The sequence below is a fragment of the Falco punctatus genome (assembly GCF_963210335.1).
Source record: "Falco punctatus genome assembly, chromosome: 1".
Taxonomy (NCBI): domain Eukaryota; kingdom Metazoa; phylum Chordata; class Aves; order Falconiformes; family Falconidae; genus Falco; species Falco punctatus.
In genome coordinates, this window is record NC_137580.1 from 26,802,831 (window position 1) to 26,829,534 (window position 26,704).

General features: G+C 36.2%; 1 protein-coding gene across 3 annotated transcripts in view; it reads right to left on the reverse strand.

Annotated features, from left to right (window-relative positions):
• The window catches only part of WDR19 (WD repeat domain 19), a gene marked incomplete at its 5' end in the record, with an annotated part of 47,008 nt that overhangs the window by 9,698 nt on the left and 10,606 nt on the right, over nt 1-26,704 (reverse strand). For all 3 annotated transcript variants that reach the window (XM_080408270.1, XM_080408269.1, XM_080408268.1), the window contains 23 exons: nt 805-901; nt 6,133-6,210; nt 6,499-6,567; nt 7,445-7,557; nt 8,943-9,067; nt 9,470-9,616; nt 10,685-10,768; nt 12,268-12,350; nt 12,462-12,608; nt 13,500-13,557; nt 14,629-14,738; nt 15,010-15,120; nt 15,750-15,909; nt 16,489-16,693; nt 17,300-17,447; nt 17,994-18,143; nt 19,554-19,676; nt 20,073-20,179; nt 20,912-21,026; nt 21,126-21,298; nt 21,943-22,013; nt 23,183-23,356; nt 24,660-24,772. In XM_080408270.1, the coding sequence (XP_080264396.1) occupies nt 805-901; nt 6,133-6,210; nt 6,499-6,567; nt 7,445-7,557; nt 8,943-9,067; nt 9,470-9,616; nt 10,685-10,768; nt 12,268-12,350; nt 12,462-12,608; nt 13,500-13,557; nt 14,629-14,738; nt 15,010-15,120; nt 15,750-15,909; nt 16,489-16,693; nt 17,300-17,447; nt 17,994-18,143; nt 19,554-19,676; nt 20,073-20,179; nt 20,912-21,026; nt 21,126-21,298; nt 21,943-22,013; nt 23,183-23,356; nt 24,660-24,772 (2,761 nt within the window). The remainder of the gene's footprint in view (nt 1-804; nt 902-6,132; nt 6,211-6,498; nt 6,568-7,444; nt 7,558-8,942; nt 9,068-9,469; nt 9,617-10,684; nt 10,769-12,267; nt 12,351-12,461; nt 12,609-13,499; nt 13,558-14,628; nt 14,739-15,009; nt 15,121-15,749; nt 15,910-16,488; nt 16,694-17,299; nt 17,448-17,993; nt 18,144-19,553; nt 19,677-20,072; nt 20,180-20,911; nt 21,027-21,125; nt 21,299-21,942; nt 22,014-23,182; nt 23,357-24,659; nt 24,773-26,704) is intronic.

Sequence of the window (26,704 nt, forward strand, 5' to 3'; positions counted from 1 at the left end):
TAAACCCTCGAGCCTTTACATTTCCTGCTTACATAATAATAAGCACATCACATAATGCGTTTGTGCTTATGTAAAAAAAGCGCTGCGATGAATTGGGAAATCATGCTGGCCAAGGGTTTCAGAGATTTTCTGCTCCTTAGCCCAATGCTAAGGAACAGTCCATAAATGTTAATTTGCCTGGGCTGCTCCCGAGTCTGCTGTTTTTCCTTTATCTACATTTTTCTTAACTTACTTGAAATGACAAGCAAGCAGTGCCATGGCAGGGCTGCTGCCGTGGCTACAGAAAAGAGCAAATAATGGAGGCAATAGCTGTTTTCCTTCTGGCCCTGTCTCTTCTTTCTGTTTCTAACTTCAGCTACTTCTAACAAGGGAAAACAAGGCTTAAGCAAGCAGGTGTCTGATCCTTCAATAGAAATCATCTCCTGTACACACCTCCTGCTGAAAAAAAATGTGCAAAGACTAAAGGATCAGTACCCAATTAGGAAACCGCATGTAGGAACTGAAATTCTAAGATCTGTGATATACAGAAAAGTAAATTTGGAGGCAATCTTAATCACTGTTTACTTGAATGTAATAAGGAGTGCAGATATTTTCCACAATTTTCTTTTTTCCCAATAGTTAATATACAGGTATGAGTCCCAACCTTTTCACAAAGTCTACTTCTAACTCAAAAGTAAACTTGAATACAATTAAAAGCATTGCCAGATGTCTTTTCTAAGTACAATCCTGTATAAGTAACAGTGCCCTAAGTACTGCAAGGATGTAGTGTCAGAGATGCTGTCACATCAGAGAAAACAAACTTACCCGAACACTGCTCCTCCCTGGCTATTATTATAGCCGTTCTGGCAGCTTCTCTGTATTGCTTCAGTGCCATGTATAAGCGGAATAGGTACTTGGCATCCTTAATTAAATCACACAAAAGCAATTAATACTAACTGAAGACATACTGCTGTATTCCCTTTCTTTACTTGCTCATCCCACCACCACCTTCTTCAAACGAAAGCAGACAAGGGGGCCTGTTTTCTGAAGAGCTCTGTATCCACGTGCTTTAGCTACGCGACACTCACCCAGGTTTGGCCGTTAGCACAGCCACACACCCCCGCGCTGAGGGTGCTGCCTGAGCTGCGGCAGTTGCTGGCCAAGCCCTGGCAGTGCAGATGCAGAAAGCTGCAGACCATTAGGTACACAGAGAGTTGTACAGGTGGAAACCCAACAACTTCAGACATGTAGGCATTTATGATGTCAGAAAAAACCCAAAGGATTCGTTTTAGACATCAGAATCTTGCTAGAAATGTTTATATTATGTTAACGGATCTAGATGCCAACATTTTTTAGTATGGATGAGGATGACAAAATCTGGCCGTTAAAACGCGTATTATTCTGGGACCAGACGGCAGACATACAAGATGGCTAAAAACCTGAAAATAAAGCAGGCAAGTAGATAACAAAATGCATAACATTTATGATTTGCAATACTATGTGCTTTTGACATACCTACATGACTCAAGAATGGCAAATGTAGCAAAGAGTTCACCCATGAACTGGCAAACCAACAGCAGGAGAATTCATGAAGTAATTTAAAAACAACTTCAAGAAAAAAAAGATGGCAGTATTGAAGATAGCAAATGAGTTCAATTTTTGTAAAGTGTATTCAAATTTCTAGCAGACTGGTAAAAAAAGAAAAATCAAGAGAGAAGAGAACTGGTCTTTCATAAGGATTCTGAGAAAATCCTCAAAAGAGGTCAGTCCTAAAAATACAACTACAATACAAAATAAAATTACCTTGCTTATGATGAAAAGAAACTATTAAGTGAAAAAAAACAACTGGGCTAGTGTCACTATTTTGTATCTTTAGCAGTGATTTCTAAAATGGGATCAATAAATAGTAAAGCCTGTACGTGATAATCTTTTAACCAGTAAGTCAAGATTAAATTAAGCTGAAATATTGTATATAATGGTTCCAACTTAAATATACAAATCAGGAAGAAAAAAAAAAAAAAAAGACACCGGTAGCTTTATGGAGAGTTTAGCAACAAAACCAAACAAACAAATTCTGCAGTATTAGTAGTAAACCCAAACATTTTCGATGTGTATTCTATGTTAAAATAGTATTAAAATGTCTTCTAAAAGAATTATATTAATCAATGTTGTGCTGTTCTCTGGAATACTGCGTGGGCTTTGTATGTCAAACACGTAGCAAAAAAGGCAGAAATTCAAAGGAACAGATATGTGAAAGATAAAGACATTTTCTTATAAAGAAGATGACTACAAAGACTAACTCCCTACTTGAGAGGCCAGATAAAAAAAGGAAGAAAAATCACAGAAATAAAAGCAAGAGGAAGTGGCATACAGAAATAAAAAAGGCAAGTCAAATTCTTTTTAATGCACAATATCAGGAAAAACGTTAAGTTAGTTTTCAACTAATGATGGAGCAGAATTTTAAGTAACACATGATTGAAAGGTCGAACATCATCAGAACCGTAATTTAAGAATAATGAAACAGTTATCTAGATAATAAAGTAACCGCAACTACCTGTATTAGTGGCTATTTATTCACTGTAAACTGCCTTAAAAAGCAAAGTTGCTATTCCTTGAGTCAGGTAAACCAAAAAATATTACAAATGGTAATGCATAATGCAGGAAATGGCTGCAGCAGGAGGAGGAATCTGTCCCAGCACAGATCAGTGTGGTCTTACATGGTATTTGCCATGTCCCTAATTATATTTTACTTAAATAATACATTTAAATTACTTGCATGGCAGCCATATGTAGAAAAAAATTATAAAAGTCGAAGGTGTTTAAGAAAAATAGTCTCATGTTCACTTGAATATTCTTAAAGTCAGCCATTTTAGAAGCAAAAAGTGCAGGAAGGAATTTTCAATTGACAACACATTTCCTAAGGTCTTTGGAAAAATTTATTATTGCGATCTAACTGAACCTAATACTAGATAGCCATGATTTTAATTTAGTTTTGTTTTTTAAAACGCATGCACTTAGTAAATATGCACACAGAAAACAGCAGAACCTTGCTAGTTAACACTCCCTGAGAAATTACAAAACAACACACGACAAATTAAGAATCTTCTAGTGTTGAAGTTAACAAATACAATAGTTGACATAGAAACACATTTAAGAAATAGTTCATAATTAGTCAGACAATAAATTTTGGTAAGCATAATAATTTTGATAATATGGTACTTCATTAAAATGCCCAAAATTGTTGGCCCCAAAAGGTTTCAAGCAATCAGGCTGCTGTGAGTAATGATCTGGTTTGAAGATCAATGCTTGAAAGGATTAGCAAGTTTCTGCTGCATGGCTACTTTAAATTCACTCTTACTTTCAGCTTTACAAAAATACCACCACAAAAAAGCTGCTATTATCTATAAACAACCCCATTGGCTTCATAATTTTAAAACCACTGTCTCCATAGCATAATAAAGATTAATTGTTTCTTAAATAGATTTTAAAAACATACATGTATGATTTGATAAAAAATTTTGTTACTCACTGAGAGAGACTATGGCAGATTGGATTAAAGCATTCAGAAGAAGAGAGAGCTTTTAAACAAGGAAAAGCAAGCTCTACATCGACATTCAAAACAATGTTAAATATGGCAATTATGGCATTCACAAAATTCCCAAGCATTTCTCACAATCTTTAGAACCTCTTCACTACGGAGATTGTACTGTAGCTCACTTCCCTTACCCAGTCCTACGCATTTCTTTCAACCAGATGGCTAGGCTGCTACTCTCAGAAAAAAAGACTGCATGCTACAGTTTCTGTCTTATCCCAGCTTTCAGCATAAATATGAAAATACTTTGGCTTACACTGATGCTGCACAGATTTTTCATCCAATGCCTCCAACAGCTTCATTCTCTTCTGGTCTCTTGCAGTTGAATTTCATTTGTTTCACTATGTTTTGCTTCTTTCATTATTTTATTAACGCTCACATTTCAAATTACAGGTAAATAGTAAGAAGTAAATAATAAAAAGACAGAGGGTTTGGGAGTTTTGTTTTGATTTTATAAAAGCAAAGTTGGCTGGGCCATCGACTGTCCAGTGTCCCTAGAAGTCTAAAATATCAAACCCTTAATCTCCAGGCACCATACCAAGAGGAAAGAGCCAGAATCTCTAATCTCCCAACAGAATCATAAACCACAGCTGTAGTATTAGGTAGAGGTGAAATAAAGTTACTGCACCAAGACCATGTCACCTCCATCATTACCAAACCTTACACCCCTTAGTAAGGCAAAACTGACTTTTCCATACGTATCATTTTGCACCTGACTATTCACTGTGAGATTGTATGAGACCTTAAATTCCTTGACTAAGAATTAATTGCAGATTGCAATGTCTGCACCCAAGGTCTGGCTTTCACGGTAGAAAACCATGGGTGCAGCGCCACTTAGGTCACATTCAAGCTCTGCTGTAGCAGGCAAGTTTTAACTTTAAGTGGCTCAGCCTCTCAGTTCCATGAACTGAAGCTGAAATATGACTGAATGTACCATAAGCTCTACAGACATCGAAGCCAAAAACGGTCTGTGAAGTCTGTTTTTCTACAGCTTGAGCTCAGACAAACCAGACAGGCCCCCAGCAGTCACTCTGCCAAAGAGCTGTTTGTCACCTTAACCTTAAATGCTGCTGTTCTGATGTCTAACATCATATTTACAGAGGACATTTTTAACCTGTCCTGAAAAAAAAAAAGTCATTATCAACAGAATATGGTCAAAATCTACTTCTTGTACGGTGTATATATAACAGAGATCCAATCTATGTTCTGCTTAGTTTGTGAATGATCCTCTTCTATTACCAAACCTATGGCACTGGCAACCAATGCACAACAATCTGTCAGCAAATATCTTCCAACTCCCACACCCATATATACAAGACAGAAAAAGACGAAGTAATTCCACCAGTCTGCCAAAAGCCTTTATGGCACCCAGTGAACAGTTTGCTTTTAACAAAGGATCAGGAAACCCGGAAGAAAGGATAACAGTCTTTTCCAAATTTTATGAATTGGTCACATGACATTAAAAGAAGCCTCATGGCACAGAGCACAAAGCACCTCCTGAAGAGTATAAAAGAAAAAAATTAATGGTTCTAAGGATCCAAAGAAGATTTTTCTATGATAATGATGAGTAAAACCAAAACAATCTGTGTCCACAATATTTTGTTCTCCTATTGTTAATCAAACTTCCATGTTAGGAAGGTCTGTCACCAAAATCTTCAAATGTGCCTCCTATTTAAAAAAAATTTCTAACATAAATAAAATCTGTAATTTTATTCTCTAACACAGAACAAACTGGTGTTTTAGTTGACAGAACTCCAGCCTAAACCCACAGATTAAATTCACTCTGACTAACCAGTTCAAACTTTAAAACAAATACTTCTACATAATAAGAAATCCAAAAAGAAAGACGATTTTTTAAAAATAAGGTTTAACTGTCATAAGGACATCCACATGAAGCTGTTTGATTCTGAAGTGTTCTCAGTGGCAAATTTTTGAGTTGTTTTGGGTGGGCTAAGCTTATTTTGAAAACATGGTCTTTAAAAACTTCAGAAATCAACAGGGAGCTGGCAATTTTGAGAATCTGTCTACAGGTTTTTATGTCTTATGTTGATCTGTCAATACAGGAACTAATGTAGCCTGATCACCTTTGGGGTTTTGTCCTTCACCTCCTATTTACCACCTCACTTTCTCCCACTGGAACAGTCAGACCAACTCCCCACGCTGCAAGAAGAGAACAGCACTGCAGCTAGTCTCGAGTAACACACATGCTGACCGTCCATCTGGGAAAGGCAACAGCCAACTGGCTAGCTGGCATGAACTAACAGCTAAGTTTTGCCTCTTCCCTTCAGTATGAGCGTTAATTTGAATCTCCTCTGTCCAGCTACTTTCTTTCATAAAGCTTGGAGAAAGATGATTATATCCAAGATAGTTACTTCTTTTCTTACCTTTCTGAAACTGAAGTTACTGGGAGAGTGACTCACAGAGTGATCACGTAAGTCTTGCTCCTTAATGAAATCAAGCTAGAACACAGTCTGTGTCTACTGAAATTTTAGGACGTAATAAGCTCAGAAGACCTCGCAGCACAGCAATGTGACACAATAGCAGTGATAAAAACACAATACCTTGGGCATGCCATCACTCTCTCCCATAAGGTAGTCTATCAGCTGATTTGTTAGGGCTTCATCTTTTGCCCGTCCCACCTATTAAATAAAGACAGAAGCAATTATGATATGAAAAAGAAAGGAGGAATACTAATATGGAGGCTTTCCATAAAAATGCTGAAACTAGACAGATTTAAACCATGCTTTTTTTAGTTCTGTGTGTTCAAACCAGATTCATTGCTTTGACATGCGGTAGCTCGTATTTAAAGTTTTCCTTCTATTTGCAATCTGTCCGAACACACTCACTGATGCTATGAAAATGTTATCATACCGAAGGTAAACTTCTTGAGAAGACAAAATTTTTTTTGTTTTATCAAAGTTGCTTACTGTTTCAATTGCCATTTCTATAGCCAAGTTATCTTCTGTGTTTGGACTTTTCATAAAGTGCTTTAAGGCCTAAAACGATATAGAAGAAAAGTTAAAACTGAGACACATGAAATAACAGTTTCCTAATTTTTATCAAGTTATTTCCCTCTGCATTTTGACAGACAAGAGCCACATTGAATGCTTATCTTGACTGTATTTTACAGCCACAAGGACAACCACATACACTACAGAGGTAGCAGCTGCTCTTACAGATACTCCTTCAAGAAAGAAAAGTTGAGTCTGCCAAATTCCAGTGTACACCTTCACCTAACTGTGACAGGTGTTCACAGCAATATGGTGACAAGAAATTAGTAATTAATGTGCCATTGGACACACACATCTGCCCCCTCACAGCCCAGTTGAAGGAGTGGTCACCTACAATGGCTGTAATTTGTAAAACTCAGTAATATTTTTCTGGTATGTGTTCAGTATACAGAAGTCAAATGTTTAATAAGCATCGGTTCACTGATTTGTAACTGATCAAAAAGTGTGCCAACTGACAAACTTCAATTAACATACTTTTTTTTAAAAAGCTTTAAGTTAGAACATGCTACAATATTACAATAGTCAGCAACCAAGTCTTCACTGGTCAAGCTAATAAAAGATAAATAAATTCTACTACTGTGTTTGTGGCATTTAGAGATTCAGTGAGAACACTACATCGTTGATCCACCTGGAGCCTCTACTGCTATGAAAAAGATATGTGCATGGCAGCGTGCAATTCACAGGATACAACGTGGATAACTGTAAATATAACTAGTCCACCTACTTTTTTTACACTTTTAAAAAATATCAGTATGTTATTGGTTGAGGCAGCTACAGTCTACTACGAACTCCCCTGATTTTGAAGTACTGTATTTTGAATAGTTTCTATGAATGTTTAACTGTCAGTGTCTTAAGTACTGACCCGTCCATACTGACCACACAGCATGAAAAATTTTCCCGCCTGAAAATGTTTCTTTTCTCCTTCAAAGTACAGTGCAATGCTCTGATAATCTTCATTGCTAGTACTTTCAGAACCTGCAACAGATAGATAGCAATGATAGCAAAGTATTCTTACTAAGTAAGATAAAGGCCCTACTGAAGGAACATAATCCTGGTTTTTTTTCTACTGACATTCAAAGAAAACCAAAGCCAGCTACAGTCAAATTATGTCTTACACATTTTTTCCTATTGAATCAGACTAAATGTTAGACATCAGGCACTAATAATGCAGTGAAATAATCTGTTCCATAGGTTTTGCACCATAATGGGATTTCTGCTTTTTTAACAGACATAATAAAATGACATAATTACAACCTACTAATGATTTTTTCCATTATGTCTTGGCAACAGTGAAACAGAGCAAGTGCTTATAAAATTATCACCTGAATTATTTTCACAGCTTAAGAATATGCGAGTATATCTGTATGGCACAGAACAAGACTATCAGGACCAATGTAACCACATGGCAGGCGGAGAATACTAATTAGTCTTCTAACCGAGACTCCATTTTACTGCACACATCTAAACCAAAGACAGCCACTACTCCAAAGTTAGTTTTAAATCCTTTTTTCACCCACTTAAGATTACAATTTGAGACATTCTATTTTGGAGAGGTGAGAAGGAAGAAAGCATAAAGACCAAGAGAGCAACAGTGGCCACCTTGCCAAGCAGCTGCAACAGTACATCACCAAGCTAGCTGTTGTCAGGTTTTTATACCATTAATAACAAGAGTATATTTTTTAAAGGAAGAGATTAATCGAAAAAATTAGACATTTTGGTAGATACATATGTGGAAGTATTTCCACAAAGAATGGTGAAAAATATAAAATGTACTGTAAACTGACAAGCTGGCTACTGACTGACTTGATGGCCCGAGGTAGAAGCCAGCTCCCCAGTAAGGTCTCCTTTTTGTCTCTCACCGAGACAAGAGGAGGCTACAAAGGGCCTTAAAAAGGAAAAAAGGAAAGACAAGTGACACATACATGTAAGAAAATAGCTGGAACCATGAAAAAAGAAAAATGGGATAAAAATCAAGAACTGTACCAGTAAAACTCTGAGTCATGCAAAAGCAGTAAGTACTACACATATCAAGGTCAAAGAAAGGGATTCCTCAACAAACACAAGAAAATAGTCTAGGCAAATGCTTTATCTCTGTGGATAAACAGAAGAAGCTCTAGGACAGGCAAGATTTGAAAACAACCTAGAATGAAGACCAATGGAGACACCTACACTGAAAAGCAAAGTGTAGCTTGTAGGCCTGCATGAGACACATACTGCCAGATCTGTCCATGGTGACTGGAGATGGAAAAGGCTGGGACACAAAACTTCACCCCCCTTGTTTTACGATTTCAGTTTGGTCTAAACCAATTAAAAGAACAGCAACACACACTGCACCCAAACTATTAACCTTGAATACTCACTGATGATATCAGCATAAATCTCCATCTTGTTGTGTTGTTGAGCTAATGTGAAAGCTTCATTATTGCACTTGGACATGACCAGGAACTGGATGGCAGAACCATAGTCACCCAGCTGCAGAAAGAATCTAATCAGAATGAACAAATTAATACCTTAGTAATAATTAGCATAATGAACACACCAAATATTTTAGGAATATAGTATATTTTGTGGCATACAAATGTGATATATTTCTAATTTGGTTTAAATGTTGATTATTTTAAATAGGTTACTAAACTTAACTTAGTATAAATAATAGGGCATGGCAACTTTTATTATTGTCTAAACTTATTACTTCAGGCTAATACAATTTTAATCAGAAAGAAAGAAAAAAAACCCACCAAAACCAAATCAGTACCTACTTAGCTGTCAAACCAGTAAACTGAGATACCAACAACCAGAGTCTCACACGTTTAGCAAGCCTCACCAACCTCCCACAGGTATGGCCTCTTTCACCTGTTATTTTAAACGTGCACAATATGATTGCTACCTGGCCACCATCTTTGCTCCATCAAGAGACTGTGTTTCTCTCACAATGTTAACGGCCTTTTCAGGATTATTAAGGTGATCCAAATATAGTCGAATTACACTGTCCCATTGTTTTGCATGTTCATAAGCTAGCACAGCTTCCTTGTACCTGCAAAATAATGGTTCCACATGAGTTTTTCTAACCTTTAAATAACTCTTTACAATACAGTGTGAAAGAAACATACAGTATTTTATTTCTGAGAGGTTACTGTGTGACACCTTCCTTTCAGTTTGCATATAATAGCATTGTTTTGCATCTGCTATATTTTTTTGTCACTATTTCATTTCCTCTTGGGAGAATGAAAGGCAGAGACGACACAAAAACATTTACTACAATACTACTTTTGACCTACTCTGCCTTTTGGTATATCTTAAAAGTGGTTCATCTGTTTCATCAGCAAACATCTTCTGTTTCATAAGTTCCATATGAAATCGCTTGGGAGTGAGAGAATAATAAAACCCAAACTTAGGATAACTAGTTGTGCAGTTTTAAAAATGAGACTTCTTTCTGCTCTGTAAACAAGACCAAGAAATTTCTCATTCTCACACTATGCAATTGACATGAACAGTATTTTCTAGTCTCATCAATGCAAACAATTAGCTTTGGTAAAGTATCATTATTCTGAAGCACATTTACTTATCAGCAAGGACCATCAGAAACTACGTTCTGTGATTAAATACAACCTACTTTGGGCTTTCATTTCAGCCAATAATGTCACATTATTCAATATTTTGCACGCACAACCATTAAGATGTAACTTTAATTTGGTTCTAGAATGAAAAATCTTCTGTCATGATTACTCCCCCTTTGAATGACCTTCAAAAATCACAGCTAAGGAGTCTTTAAAATCAAACTGAACTTCAGTACTCTGCTAAATGTAATACTGCACTGGGTGCAACAGTGTAAAACCTTTCATGATTTTTGTTAGAAAGAGATTAATACTTAGACAGAAAAACAATCAATTTAGAAACACATCTTTGATACTAGTAGGTCCATAATTATGTTAAGATCTTTACACAACACCCTAAGTTTACATATTTCAGAATCCATTTTCACAAGGCTATTCTATGCAAAATTTAAGGTCGGTCTTTTAGGGTTTTTTACAAAAAGAGTAATGTATAATAGTAACAATAACAACAATAATAATGTTTTATAAAAAAAGATAAGCCAACACACCTGCCATCTGCCTCTTTGGCCTTTGCATATTGTAGGTGAATCTTTGGAGATGAAACATGAGGAAGAAGCTCACCCACCTTTGCCCTAGAAAGACAAGATAATAGCTATTTTAAAAAGATAACCGGTTTCAAATTTTCTCCAGTAAAATAGACATATTTGTATCAACACTGATAAGGAGGCTAAATAAGAAGTAACTGAACATAATGTGTAAGCTTTGAAGGCACTTCAATATTTTCAAAAAGCTGTACTTTGTAGATGTAAGAACTGGAAATTATAGACTGCTTCATGAACAAAGAGGCTTAAAGGAGGATGTTATCTTTTCTTTTTAAAGTTTGAGATGTACAAGCATAAAAAGTGCCAGACCAACAATTTTTACCTGCGGTATTCTCTAATTAATCTGCAAAAGCAGCACAGTATTAAAACTGTAACCTGAAGGAATGTCCAGAAGAGTACAAAAGGCTACCAGTATAGGCGCAGTTGCAATTAGTCCCATGACTGTGTGCTTAAGGCCATAGGTTGTACAGAGGAACCCAGGCAATTAGAACCAGATGCTCTAAGCAACAACATCCGTTACAGCAGAGTGTGGAAGATCACATAACTGTGTCAGTCCTTCCATAAATCTAGCTTCAGGAGTTGCACACAGACAAATCGTCTGTAAAAGGCAGCAATCAAAGCAGTGGGCCTTTCAAGACAAAGGATACGAGTGATTGCAAAGAGGCTGCCCTTAAATCTCACCCCTCTGCCTAAAAGACAGAGCAGTCCCCAAACTGAACCTCCTTCTGCTGGCATAAGCAAAGCTTGTACCTCCCGCTTCCCAAATCAAGGCTATTATTATATGCAAGCTACCCTACTTAATGAAGTGTTCTCTTGGTCCATTCTGATGCCACTGAAATGTCTATGACGGAATAAAATTTTCCTTAGTAAATGAACATAATATTCCAACTTAATTTTTAGAGCACTCATATGAAAAAGGAAAGGTCTTTTTGATCTCGGCTCCAATCCTTTCTTAATATCAGAAGTCCATAAAATGTACTTAGGCAAGAATTAAGTCCTTAAATCTCTCAGTAAATTGTACTTTCCCACTGGAAACTTGAAAATAATCAAATTCACTTAAAAACATTTTAAAAATGTATTGACCATAATGGCAATGACTTTGACTACTCATGATACAGACTCCACTTGAATGAACAACTTCGAATCACTTCCAACTGAATATTCAGTCTCAGCTATGTATTTGGTAACTGAAGAAATGTAATGAACTAAACAGTAACTACACAAATAAAATTACCAAATTCAGTGCATGCATACACACACACACACAAAGTACTCAAAACTGCAGGTAGCTTTAAATATAAAAAAAAAAAAAAAAAAAAAAAAAGGAAAACTACCTCCCATTTACAGTAAAACTATAAAACAACAAGCTTCTGAGAGAGCACTGTTCTTAGTTAAGCTTGGGAGAGGGAACAATAAAATCAATGAAACATAATTAATGAGATATTTGTGCTATTCAGAGAACCACTCCTTTCCGAAGAGCACTACAACAAGTCCCTGAAATGTAACACTTCCCTGAAAACTGTACTTACCAGTTTTTACACCGGATGTATACTGATGCCGCCTTGTCATAATATTGCCCTTTCTCATACAGCTGAGCAGCTTCTGAAAATTGCTACAATATTGGAAATCATTAAAATATAATTTATAAATTAGTATTACAAATAAGTAAATAGCCTAATGAATTCACGTATTCAGCCTTAGCTTTATTCACTCTTTTGAATACCTTCATACTCTCCAGAATAGCGCCACAGTCTCTTTTTAGTAACCTGCTGGGATGTTTGATGGCTTGGTTTACCCCTCGACGGATATCTCCCATTCGAATGGACATTTGAGCCACTCCAGCGAGGCAAGCTTCATCATGTTCCTGGTGCTGGAAACCAAATGGAAAGCAGTAACTGCACATTATATGTTAGAAATATCAGGTCACAAAAGCCACAGTAACCAAGCACTGAAACAAATTAACAAAACATTATACAGACTTAATAAAATCAATTTTTGCCTCAAAATTCTTGCCCAGCTGCAGCTGACACTTACTTGGAACTCAGCTTAGTTTTCTTCTTAAGCTTTGTCTTTAAATTTTTTACATTTTACTTACAAGATCTGTCCAGACCAAGCATACATGAGAAGAATCTGTTTTACAGACAGCTCAGTACTACTCTCCTCTTTCCTCCAAATCCAACAGTAGAGAAAAAAAAATTACAAGCAGACTATTTCCTTTATTTATTTTTTAATAAAAGTGGTAAGGCCACCGGTATTTCATAAAGCCAAATGGCTTGACTTCAGTAAATGTTGGTGTTTCCCCTATTATCATTTAATTTTGCAAATATGAGGGGAAATAATGCCAGAATAAGGGAGGATCTACTGAACATGACGTTTATTTTCTAACACCATCTTTGCTTGTCTTTATACAGATAACAATTCAGTAAAGAACAGAAGGAATAATTAGGACTTTTGCTATAATAATGAAAATCCTAGCAATATTCTCTCTGATATTTGCACATCTATTGTGAAACTGCTCATAGTATAACAGTCTAAGACTAGTTATGCCATGTTAATACAATGGTAATACTGCTTTATTACCTACAGAAAGCATCGTTCTGTATATTAAAAATAAGAGAAGTGCAAAGACTACTCTCCCAAAAGCAACAGTCATATAGATTTAGAGCTGAATAAAAAAATCTGAATTCAAATGAGTCTGAAACATGATAACTTAATATGCAGTATGATAGTACAAATGCTATCATTACTAAAAAGGAATTACCTTATTGTTTCCAGTGATTCCCTTCTCATAATGTGCCAAAGCGTTAACATAATCACCCCTAAAAGAAAATTGGAAGTTATATGGAAGAGTATTTTTAATAGGAGGAGATAGCTGCCTTCCTACCACACAGATTATGCATGTTTCTGTCTTGCTTTAGATATAATGACTCCATACATGGATGTGAAGTATGCAGAAGATGGACAGTTACACTGTATGTCGGCACTTCTGTGCACCTCATCAAGCTGTTAGTCAAGGAGGCAGTCCATCTCAATTCCATTATACTGAGACCAATAAATGTCCCTTGAAAGACAGACAAAGAATCTAACTGCACAATACACCTCAATACTCTATCTACTTCCACATTTTTCTGAAAGATAATGAAATGAACCACCTAAAATGATTCAGAATTTTAGCAACATAAAAACAAAGGGCATTTTTTCCCCTTAAGTACATTCAGAACTCAAGTTACAGATGGTTGCACTGCTTCAACTGCCTCCGTCCCTTCCTTTCTGTGACCAAGTGTCCTCTCTCAGTGCCAGGGGGAAGGATCTGTCTAAAAACTCTATTAATAGATATGTGGTTTTCAACTTGGATTAGACATTAAACAGAGCTGGTTTCACCTGGGAAGCATCAGCTACAAAACAGACATTAAAATCATGTCAAATGGTTAATACCTTCTCCTCTTAGGGGCTGGCAGCCTTGGAATTTGACACTCCTCTACCTAAAAATATGTAAGAAAATGAAGGCTACTGGGTAGTTAAGGAAAGACAAGCAAAAGGCAAGGCTTCTGTCCAATGCAAGAAGTGTTAATAGTATAATTTTTATTTTCCAAGCACTTGCCTACAACAAAATATTTATTTAGTAGATGATATTATTGTATAGTGGACCTACCAGTTGCAAAGTACTCAGATAAACTGAAATTAATCAAAAGTAAGTATTATTCGCTAACACATGCCTCTAGCATGAAATATTCCTTACAAAACTATTCTTCCTCATACTAGAGCTGAAGGACCTCACAGAATCCTCTCTCAGCAATGCAGTCAGCTGAAGCGTATCAATTCTATGTTCTTCTGGTTAGCATGAGTACTGGTTTAATATTCTCATACTGCAGCTTTATAGGAGAACTTACGTGAACTCAAGCTGCATTGCATATTCCTTTGATATAAAAGGGATTTGGTCTGGGGCCAAACGCTTAGCCAGCTGAAGTGCAGTGTCCCAGTGTTGCAAGTCTTTTCGCATCTATTAACAAAGAACACTAATGTTTTCTAATGCAAATATTAAATTCTGAATTCTTATACAAACTTTATATTATTCTAAATACAAATACAGAGCTAGTATTCTAGAAAGGTTCAGACAATTTGAGAGGCATCCATTCTAAAAGAATGTCTATCAGTCACACAATGGCAATAACAAAACCACAGAAGGGCAGAATTATCAGAAGGTAAAATATTCCAACATTAAAGTGGTGATAAAAACAGCAGAGAAAAATTTACACATCTCAAATTAATACCTCAAGTGCAGCAATAGGACAGGAGGATGCTAGATATAAATCCTGAGCCAGATTAAAATCACTAGTAAACATGGCAAGATGTCCTGCTAAAAGGTTGTGGTCTTCTATTCCCTGTAAAAAAATGTAATAGGTGCAAAAGTAGTCCAAAAGGAAAAAAATACTGTAACAAGTAACATAATCTAGTAAGCACAGCAAAACAAAAACATCCCTACATTTTACAAACATGTCTATCGGATTCTCCAAATCAGAAAAAGCCCTCATTTTCTTATTGTAGCTCAAAGCTGCTACAGCTAACACTATCTAAAACGAGCAATTTGCAGCAGCATATTTTGAAAGGTACTACTTCATGCATAATTTTAGACGTATAATTGTAATCAGTTTGTTCTGGTTTGGTGTTTTTTTTAAGTAGCAACAGCAGCCTTTAACATTTTCTCAAAATAACAAAGGAAGAAAGAGCCTCCAATACTTAAGTCATGAATATATTCTGCTGCTCTCGAACAAATGCAGAAAGGAATGTTGTGCTTTCCCATAGAGACTGCAACCACTTCAAGAGAAAACCAAGCAAGAGTTATATGGTTTGGACACTTTCTCCTCTAGAACTACTAACTTCCTTGAAGACAATTCATCTTCTATTTAAAAAAAAGACAAACAAAACCCCCACAAAAAATAAAGAATTCAGCAATTTTTAAAGAAGATTTGAGTCACTGCATTTCCTATTTTAAAAAGACTTTACATTTTACCTGTATTTGCTCTAATGACATCACCATCCCAGCATTACCAAATGTCCTATAAACACGTATTGCAAAATCCACCTCCATATGGTGTAAGCAAGCTTTGGCCAGCTCATTCCAACCAGACTGGTCATTCAGAAGTCTGCACACCTCCCACGCTTCAGAAAACCTATAGAAGGTAAAATGAATTTTAAAATATTTTAATTTTAGGCATTTGTCGTACCAAAAATTCCCTGTCAGCATTTTTTTCCCTAATAGCACGGTAAAGTAAAACATAAAAAGCATTTACTTCTAAGCCATGGAGAGAGTGACACGTCAGGAAGAAAGGAGAAATACAAATATGTAACTTAACAGTTCTGTTTCTCCTGTTCCTACACAATTTTCAGGAAAACATCTGCTTTCCCTGCTCTGGCATTCTTTCCATTATACTGATTTTGCATTGCTTCATTACAGTGGGAGGGGAGTATGCAAGTACCCGCTCCAGCCAGTTTTTGAAGAGCCACTGTCACAGAAATCTGAATCAGTCTTGAAAAAAATTACTTTAGCTTTTACTTGACAGTGGAAAAACAAATAAAGCACCACTGGGTCACTTATTTTGCTTGGTCTGCATAGACAGCTACATGGACTCAGGGATCAATCTAATTTATCAATATTCAGCAAGACATTTTTAAATCACTAGGATATGCTGTACTGAGGTATAAGTACATAAGAAAACAATTTACACAATATAATTAAAACACAGATGTACCTTTTCAACATTAAAGTCTGAGTAAGCATTTGCGTCAGCTCATTAGGTCCAAAGTCTTTCAAATTGCCAAGGAAACTGTGAGTGCTCAGATAGATATTGTTTGTTTTCCCACTCTGAGTCTGACAAGTTAATTCTCCATTATACAACAACAAAGGTTTATGGGAAAAGGGAACTTCTGTGCCACCTGCCAAAATAATCTTTGATCCTAGATTCAAAGATAAGAAAGAAAAGAAAACATCATTTAAAAAATCCCTACATGGTAAAAAGTGTAGCAAGCAGGCACAGATGAAATACTGTAGATTTGCAGGGTATAAATTCCAGGTCTCTAATTCTGGTCGTTACCATCTAATGTACAGCACATATTTTTCAGTAAAGTAAATATACAGAATTAGATCTTCTAAACAGTAAGGTCACTTTCCAAATGTTTGTAGGTAAACTTCTTCATGTTTCTCTGTTGCAAATAAAAAAATTGCTATGATGACAATTTTGGTTAACAGTGGAAGTTTTGTCACCCTGATCCTAAGACTTTCTCATGAACATTTCAAAATACAACTGAAGCACAATGTGTAAATGTCAGACAAAGACTGTAATAGCAAGAAGCTTAGGGACTTAAGACCAAATTGACTTGTTGGAGCTTTACAGAGAAACCTACAAATCAACTGGTTTTCTATTCCAGTTGCACTTCAAAATTTCTGTCCACTATTTATTTTTATATGCAGTTATGAAAATATTTAAGACAAATGAAGACCCTGAACATGTTTTACTTTATTAACTAGAACAGTGAGTAAATTTTTAAAAGCATTTACAGTACCTTGAATGGCGCCCTTATGAAAAACGTAAGTGTACACTTTATCATCATCAAAGGCAACAAAAACACCTTTATCCATTGGCCAGTTTTCCCACAGGATTCCTTTAATTGTTGGGGAGAAGTCTGGAATCTCATATAATCTATCATTTACCTACAAATAATGCAAAAGTAAAATTACTAGCAAGTGACTAAGGAGACAAACTAAATATTCAACCTGGTTAAGATGAAAAATAAAAAAAGAATATAAATAGTGCAAAAATATGAGAATTGTGTTAAGAAAAACTTTCCTTATAAGCAGTGACTGAATAACATAATAGTTTAACTCAGAGGGGAAGTAAATGGAGAAAACGCACGTTAAATGAATGTTATTTGCTTTTCTTAGAAAAAAGGTATGGGGACAGGCAGTGAAACCGGCAGTGCCTGTTAATGGGCTAAAATATCTGTATTTGGATACAAAAGACATACATTTCTGAAAATTACTGATCAGGAATTTAGTATAATGAATTTGCCTTGATCTCATATGACAGATTTTATTTCTTTACGTTACCATTGAGTAATCTTTAAGCCTCCTTAGCAATTTCTTCTACCAGCATACACATTGAAGTGACAAAACCTTCCTCATTCTCTATTAAAAACACTATACAGTTGAAATGCCTGCTTGTAAATGTAATTGCATGGGTATCCCACACTAACTTACTGGACAATAGACAAAGCCATCACTTTTATCATCTATGAAAGCTAATCTGGTTCCACTGGGATCTGGAAAAATTTTTCTCACACTGACAGGATGCCGATACTCATTCACGTATTGCCAGTCTTCAATGTAGAAATAATGAATAACTCCAGTCTAATGAGAAATAACAGGAAAAATAATGACATCAGTAAGTGGCAAGTAGATAATTAACTTTGTTGCAGTTTTTCTCATCTTAGAGTGCTGAGCATGAAGAGTGTTTAAAGAAAAATACTTCCAGGTGTTTTTTTGGCTTCCTTCTTCAGTTCCTATCTCAACCCACAGGTTTGTTTTACCTTTTTCTGATTCTCCTTCTTATTCCACTGGGGCAGGGCAGTGAGTTGCCACCTGGGGTTAAACCAGGACAGCAAGACAGGATAACTTGAGGCTTTTTGCTGGGTGGGGAAAGGAGTTAGACAATTGAGGGGTGTTCTGTTGTTTTTGTTGTTTATCTCACTCTGCTTTGTGAAGACAAGCTGTATTTACCATGCAGTTCTCTGAACAGGGGAAATGCCTGCCTCACTGCTGAGAGAAGCTTAACATTCAAACAAAGCTGAAAAATTTGCCCCCAAGGAAGAACTACACATTCCTAAGAACAGATGTACCTAATTTGGGGGAGAAAAGCAACCAAACTGATTTGTGATTAACATTATATTTCAGTGTTGCACAAAGAACACTGAAAGTAAAAGATGGCTTTTGAAGTCAATTGCAAAATCTGCACATATCAAATTGATCAGTTCTGAATTTAGTACCTCAAATTTATCAGTACCAGTTTAGGTACTGAGGAGGTGGGAAAGCCCTCAGCTGCTGCAAAACCACTTGTTATTAAGCCACTGATAACACCAGGGATAGCAATGCTGCCTTTTCTTTTGAAGGTCAATACATCAGTCTGTGTCACAATACTACAATGCCAAATGTGCCTTGTATTCCCAGTGCCAGAAAATACTAGAAGGAAAGAAACTACCCCTCATGCATAGAAAAAACTCTGGAAAAACCCATAATCATGTTCACATCCTTCTTCAGTGTCCTACTAATTCCTATCTGTGTTGAAACACCTAAAAATTCTCTTTGGGAAAGGCTTCAGTGTAAGTCAAGACTTCCATTTATGCTATCACACTTGCTTATGTTAGTACCTTTTTGACTACATCTATTACACTGCCACCTAAATCAACAAATTTGCAAGGCAATTGCTATGTTTTTTCTTATACCTCGCAGACAGTTTGATTGCCAACCCTCTCACTAATGCAACAGAATTAAATTCTGCCATTAAAATCAGTGTTTTACAACAAACACTAGTAAAAGCAAAACTTAACCTTCCCACCAATGCATCTCATACAAATGAAACAGTTAAAGGAAGCTGGATGTAATTTTGACTGTATTTGCATAAAGATCTTGCATAGAACCACTTGTATAGATCCACTGTAAACTTCTCAGAAGCACAATATTTTGCTAAAAGTACGAGTAATAATCCAAATAATTCAGATAGAAATATATACCATCTAAAAAGATTACAGAAGTAATACTCACATCTGTACCATATATGAGGAAGTCACTAGTTAAAGCATGGCACAAAATTCGGTATTTATCATCATCTGCTGGGAAAAGTCGAGTTTCTCGTTCTTCCTGAGCATCCAAACCTTCACTTTCTATCTAAATATAAAGAATAGAATGAACTGAAAGACTCCACTGTTACAATGAGGTATCGTAATTTTGCCTGTATTAAACTGCAAGGAAATGAGATGAAAACAAACTTGCATGTGCATCTGCTTCTGTGATTCCCACAGAGACTTTTTAAAATAAAATTTGTTAAACAGTTCACAAGAAAACACATTTTCTTCACCTGTTCTAGACTAGGCTGTATTTCTAAAGTCTACAGGAACTCAGCTTTATATTTTCATTAGCCATCAAAAAAAATTTAAAGAATTTTAAATTTTTATCTCCATTAACTGAAGATTACTCCATTTTCTCTCATTTTTAAAATTACATTAACTTGTTCAGCTTAGATCAACTCATTAGTTCAGCACTCCAAATCACCAGAGCTCTTACCATATGCAACTGGACTTTACCCTCAAAGAGAGCAGCAGCATAATCGGAATTAAGATGCATACTTGCTACTGTCCCCAGGTACTCCACATCTTTAAGCTTTTTTACATCTAAAGAATTCAAACAGAAAAGAAAAAGTAAAAATATTTTGTTTGTATAGGTCTTCATTTATCATCATCAAAATTTGCAGCTGATTAACTAGATGTGAAAAACTCACAACTAAGCAGAGAGGGGACAAGTTACATGTAAAGAGACATTCTTCTTGGCAGTCAGAGAACTAGTTAGAAAGTACAAGAGAAACTCTTTTCCTATGCAGCTCTGACTAGTACTCTCACAGTTTTGATCAATTTATTATTAGTCAAAAGAGGTGATGCTTAGAGAGACATGAAAGCTTTAAAGCCACTGTCAAAAATTTGGACATAGCATAACCAGTCCTACCTTACCCCAAGCAAATGACGTGACTATCTACCAAACTGACAATTTAAACCCTCTGATCATATAGTCCCTAGGTACTTTGCCAAATTTAGTATTTAAAGACACAGCCAGGTTACATCTCAAAAGCCTAAAAATCCTTCATTGCTTAACAACATGATCTGAAAAAAAACCAACAAACAAACATTCTACATTTTGTTACCAATACCTTGAACCTGAATTTTTAGTAGTTACAATGCCTTGTCATAACTGCTTCAGACTGTACATCATCACGCAGCCCTAGCAGGACCATATGGCAATTCAAGTTGTTACTGTACAATGTGGTATGTCCAAACTGCTAAACACAATACTGAATTTGTAAATCAAGACACAATGATGCAGTATTTTAAGAGAACTAAATTTCTGCTTACTATTCTCTCCAAGTGCGTAAAACCAAGCCCGATTGTTCATTCCTACAGCCAAATGATAAACACCAATAGCAACAAAACTGGGCTCTACTTCAACAGAGACTGTGACTGGTAGCTCCTGTAAGAAAAAAAAAACAAAATAAAACAATTTTTATCGGCTATTAATACTTACTTTACTTATATGTAAATGGAGTTTAAAAGGAAGAGGTTATCATACTCTCTCCACACAATTGGCTATAGTAACTTCAAGAAGAGAAGTGAGGTATGCAATCCGTGTACTGCAAGCATCTCCAAGGATTGGAAGCTTTGTCAAGAAAACATGGAGGGATCCTCTTTGTGTAGATACTGCCAACAGCTGTCCATCATCTGTCCAAGCCAGCTGATCTACACCTAAACATTCACAAGTTTTGACAAAAAAAAAAAAAAAAAAATCCTTTAACTACTGAAACCAAAAAACAATTATTTTTCTCTCAAACCAAACAATTTACTAATTCAGCATCTTCCTAAGAGCAAAGACCTGACAACAACCAAAGTATTCACAGACACTACAAGACAACATAATTGTGGTAATTCACAATATAAGAACATAGTCTTGTAACAATGTTATGAAAGCACAGGCATAAATCCTGTAAACCAGGATGAGAACAGATTAAGTATCCTATGTCAGTATAGGAGAAGCTGACAAGCACAAAAAACCCGCCAAAAAAAACCCACAGAAAGAAGCAGAAACTAGTTAAGTGTATTATTTTAGTAATCTGAACATACTGTATCACAGAGTCAAAAACCCAAAACACTAACTGATCAAATATTCTGAGAGCTGTACTTCTCTATACTTTGAACAGATAAAATATGTTCCCATTTTGCTATGGGTCACCTAATAAATACAACTTGGAGAAGAAGGAATTTATGATAAATTCTGTATTCACACAGTTTTCCCAAGAACAGTACTTTCACTCATGTAAAAGAGTCACCATCAAAATTCTGGTTTACTTAATTTGTAAAAATGTCTGTCCTCATAGAGACTGTTAACATACCTTTGTTTTCATCATCCAAGTTTATTATGGCATACATTTCTCTCAGGTCTGACAGATCATGGATTTTAATGCTGAAACAAAAGTAAACAGTCATTCTCACCAACATAAATCTCAGTTGTAAACTGGAAGAAACCCAACCCAGTCGAGACAGCCTAATGGAGCAAAAAATAGAGTGCAAATACAAAATGCCTTCCGTTTCCTAAAGAGCAACACACACTGTTACTCACTACTCGAAATAGCGTATCACTATCATTGTACTAAAATATTTGTTCAGAGAACTAAAATTTGAGGAAAAGTCACAAATCCAATTCAAAAGAATTCAGGGGTGGCGAACAAACACGGTAATTCCCTTTTGACCTGTTACAGTACAGGTTAGGTTAAAAACACACTGCTGATGGACAAACACTGCTTGAAACACAGATGCAAAAAACCAGCTTTCAATCCTGCTTCACATAAAAAGGGACAGAATGAGAGTTTACTTGTGCTGTCACATTACTCAATATATGCTAAAGAACCCCTTAAAGAAATACTTCTTCTACAATAGCTGAAGTCCTTGAAGTTGCACCGTGTTTGCTCATAGTTATACAACTCTTGATGTGCAAGTGTCATAAATCAACAGTCTGTAAGGTCATAAACCGAACTGAGAACAGACAGAACAGTCTGAGCCCTACCATCACGCAGCTCCTTCACTGAAGAGTTCAGATATCACAGAATCAGGGAGTAGCAGATGAGGAGCTAAACAAGGTATTCTACCATACGCACAACATATTTTTGAAAAACTCTAGACTCATTAACTCTTTTTTTTTTCTTAACTGTTTTCATACTTACACTTTTTTTTAGATTGCAGGTAAGACCAGACACCAGGGAGGAGAATATCAGCATACTCAGTACAGCTTTAAATTAATTACTCTATTGCTAAGCAGACTGTTATGTCCAATCAATACATCATAGTAAAGAAATCTGGACATTTTTGCAGCCAAGTAACATAATAGAAAATGCATCAAAAGGAATAATCTATACTTAAAGTTTAAATTATTTTTTGTTTACAATTTATTACAGTAAAGTTATTTACAATTGCAGAGATTTTGGCCAAAATTAGCTTCTCCTAACCTTACACAGGCAGAGAGGCAGTTATACAGAGTAATTCATCTCACCTTCTCTGCACTGACTTGGCCACCTAGTTTTAAAGCCCAACAGCTACAGTTATATTCCATTCTTTATGTATAAAACTACCACTTACCAATTGTCTCCACATGACGCAGCTTTGTTTAATGACTGTGATATAGCAATGCTGCTTAGATTATCCTTATGATTATGAGCTTGAAAGATTTCTTGACCTATCTCACGAATGTGTGTAGAAATGACTACAAAACACCCTCTTGAGAAACCAATCATAATGTAGCCATCACCATACCTGTTACAAAAAAACCCAACAATTAAGAAGAGATCTCTTTACGCAATATGCAAAATACATTTTCTTCCAAACTACTGGGGTAACTGTCAATGTCTCCCTTTAATAGGAAAAATAATCAAATTATGGGAATTTATATATATAACGTACAACAACACATAAAAACAGAATTTAGGGAAAAGCAACCAAAGATTCTTAAAGGAGAAAACCATGCTTGTGCCCAGAGTTCACTCATAAGTTGTCTTTACTCTCTCTTCTACATTCTATAATGCCACTTTACTTTGAGCAAGCTGCATACATGGCAGTGATGCCAGGAGAAAAACCTCTGGTATCTTCATTGGAATAAGCATGCCAGAGGATGGAAACTTCCATTTCAAGGTTCTGGCTGACTTGGTCCCACCAAAGCTATGCTAAAAATAATGATGCCCGTCACTGTGCCCTTAAGGCATACTACTGCAAACACAATGGAAGTACCAAACCTACAATATGTATTTATGAATAGATAGTTTGTTTACTTTTCATAGTGTCAAGTAGAAATAATGAGGTTAAGGCAGAAATAGTTACAGTGTGTAAGGATGCATTCAAACTGATTTCATCAGCTTAGTTGCAAAAAAAAAAAAAATCATTGCAAGGGAAAGACCCCAGGTATACTGTGGCCAACGTGGCCAACATGAGGCCATACATTAAGAAGCATATAGCTGAAGGTTTTCTTATACAGCTGTAGTGTAAAGCAATAAATGTCAATTTCACATAGACTGAACAGGCATTAGAAGACAATGTCATGATTCACAGATACAGAAACAGTACAGCTACTTTTTGGGTACACAGTTGAAACTTCTAGCTTGGGATTTCTTCAAAGGAACATTACCAACTGGATTACACAGCAGGGATGCTACAAGTACTTTGCACAATTTTGTAAACCAATAAACTAGTTGAAGTATCCTTCACCTAGCTCCGCTCCTAGCTCTTTCATCAGTTACTCATCCAAACAGAAAACAACCTACAAACCCCCCAGTTTAATCTACTGTTAGGACAGCAACAGTATTAGTATTTTAAAGCCGAGCATACCAACAGCAGCTGTATTTGAAAATACTGATTTTATTGCCATTGGATTGTCATGTAAAACAACTATGAAATGTAGACTTCTTTGTGTTTGGAAAAGAACTATTAAAAAGGCTACAAGACAGCCAAGAAAAATCCAGTGTAAACAAGGGATGTGCGATTTAATTTCCAGCATTTATCAGAACTACTGGGAAAACCTTCAGCTTGTTAATACCAGAACGCTTCATTAACAAAGTTTGCTCACCATCTGTAGGTTACAATATTGCCATAAGGCTGCTGAAATTTCAGATCAATCGGGTTATCAGGATCATTCAAATTAAAAAGAAAGAGAGTCTTCTTGCCGACCACCACACTCACCTGTCAAGGAATGAAAAGAAAAAATCAACTTGTTAAGAATGGCATCACTTGAAAATAAGGCCCTACATCTTCACTTAAAGATGACATTTAGAACTTTCAATAATCCTTAAGAATCCCACAGAACTGAATTCTGAATCTTTACCAACAGTGGAAGAGATTTTTAGGATATTCCCCTTGTGAATCAGTGGTTCACAGATCTAAATGCAAGCCCAGCAGAACATACATCTCATATTCAAGGCTTTTCCCTACAGAAGCATTAAGTCAGTTCTGTGTCCCCAGAGGAAAAGGCAGCAGATCACACAGAGTTATCCTGTTGGGACTACTCTCACTTGAACTACCATGTCTTTTTTGATCCACAGAATTTTTATCTGGGAGGTTGAAGGGAAGTCTACCACAACGTTGTTATCTCAAGTAACTTGCTGACATTTCAAAGATAGAAAGACAATTCTGGAAGAAACACACTGTTCAGTTTATATTAAACATACAACATTTACAGTTTGGTATTGGTCCAGATGAGGGCATTTTATTTGATGAATCCCATAGAGATGTTTGACCTCATAGGAGAAGACAGGCTGAACTCTGGGGGTTTTTTAAAGATTATTTTTGTTACTAGAGTGTGTGTTATTGTCAGGCAAGGGTAAAACACTCAGTTTAGAAAAAGCAAGGAGGAAGCAGCCCGTTTCATCTTATTCTCTGACAAAGATACATTGAAGGGCTATTTACAAATTTATTTTACGTTGCCTTCTGTTCCAGCTCTCCTTGTCTAAAAAGAAGAAAAATCCTAAAATAAGAGCTAGAAGAATGAAATACAAAGCTGGTATTTTCAAACCAAGAAAAAAAAGCCTATATTGACCTAAAAATCCATTAATCCAGAATTACAAACTCAAATTCCGTGCTCTAATTCCTGAAGTTACCACAAATATATAAAGTATGTTTTCTGCCTTTTAGAAGTGGTTGCTTATAATACCATTGCAGCTTAATCACAAAGTATCTAAGAAACACTATTTCTTAAACTCTTCTAAGAAATTACAGGAATTATTTTATGTTGCAGGCAAGATGTTAACTCTAGTACTACTTATTTTGATCCATGTTGCAGGGTCCTTTTCCCCCGATGTCATAAGTAACAGCCTGGAAGTGACTGTTATCAAGCCAAGCCCCCCCCCCCCCCCCCCCCCCCCAACAACAGACACTTAAGACAATAAATGCTATGAGGTTTAGAGCTGCTGACAGACTATCCAAGCACAAGCATTATGAACTACAGAATTACAAAATGTTCCCTAACATTTTACAGTGAACTTGAGAGCTGTAGTAAAAAAACCCCTAAGCCTAGGCTATCACGTGCCCCAGGAAGCAGTAGAAGAAATCCAGGCTGAAGTCCTCAGTTCCAGCATTTTCAAAATGGCTGTTAATTAAATTTCCCTAGAAAGCAGAAAACATTTCACTCCATGCAGACAGGCAAAAAGCTCCTAGAAGTCTTTGTCAATGTAAACATGGGGAAAAACACTTCTTGACACCTATACTTCATAGATTAAATCTGACTCTGAGAATTTAATTATGCTGTAAAAGCGTATATATCTGGACAAATTCTAACACAGTACCACCTTTCCATCCATGGATTTTCTATGTCTTATCTTGGTATTTCACTGCTGATTGTTTAATAATATGCTCTCCTAATAATTATCATTACCCCACTTTTCTGTACTTCACCATTGACCGACCTGATGGACTTCAATTAACTCAAGAAAGACAATGAAGACAATGAAACTGTAGCCATTTAGAGAGAGACAGGATAATGCTCACACCAGAAGACTGACACCAGGGCTTCCAGTCTCAGTGATGCTGAGGTTTGCTAAGATCATAGAATCATCGTAAAATGGTTTGGGTTGGAAAGGACCTTGAAGATCATCTAGTCTCCCCCCCAACCCCCGCTAT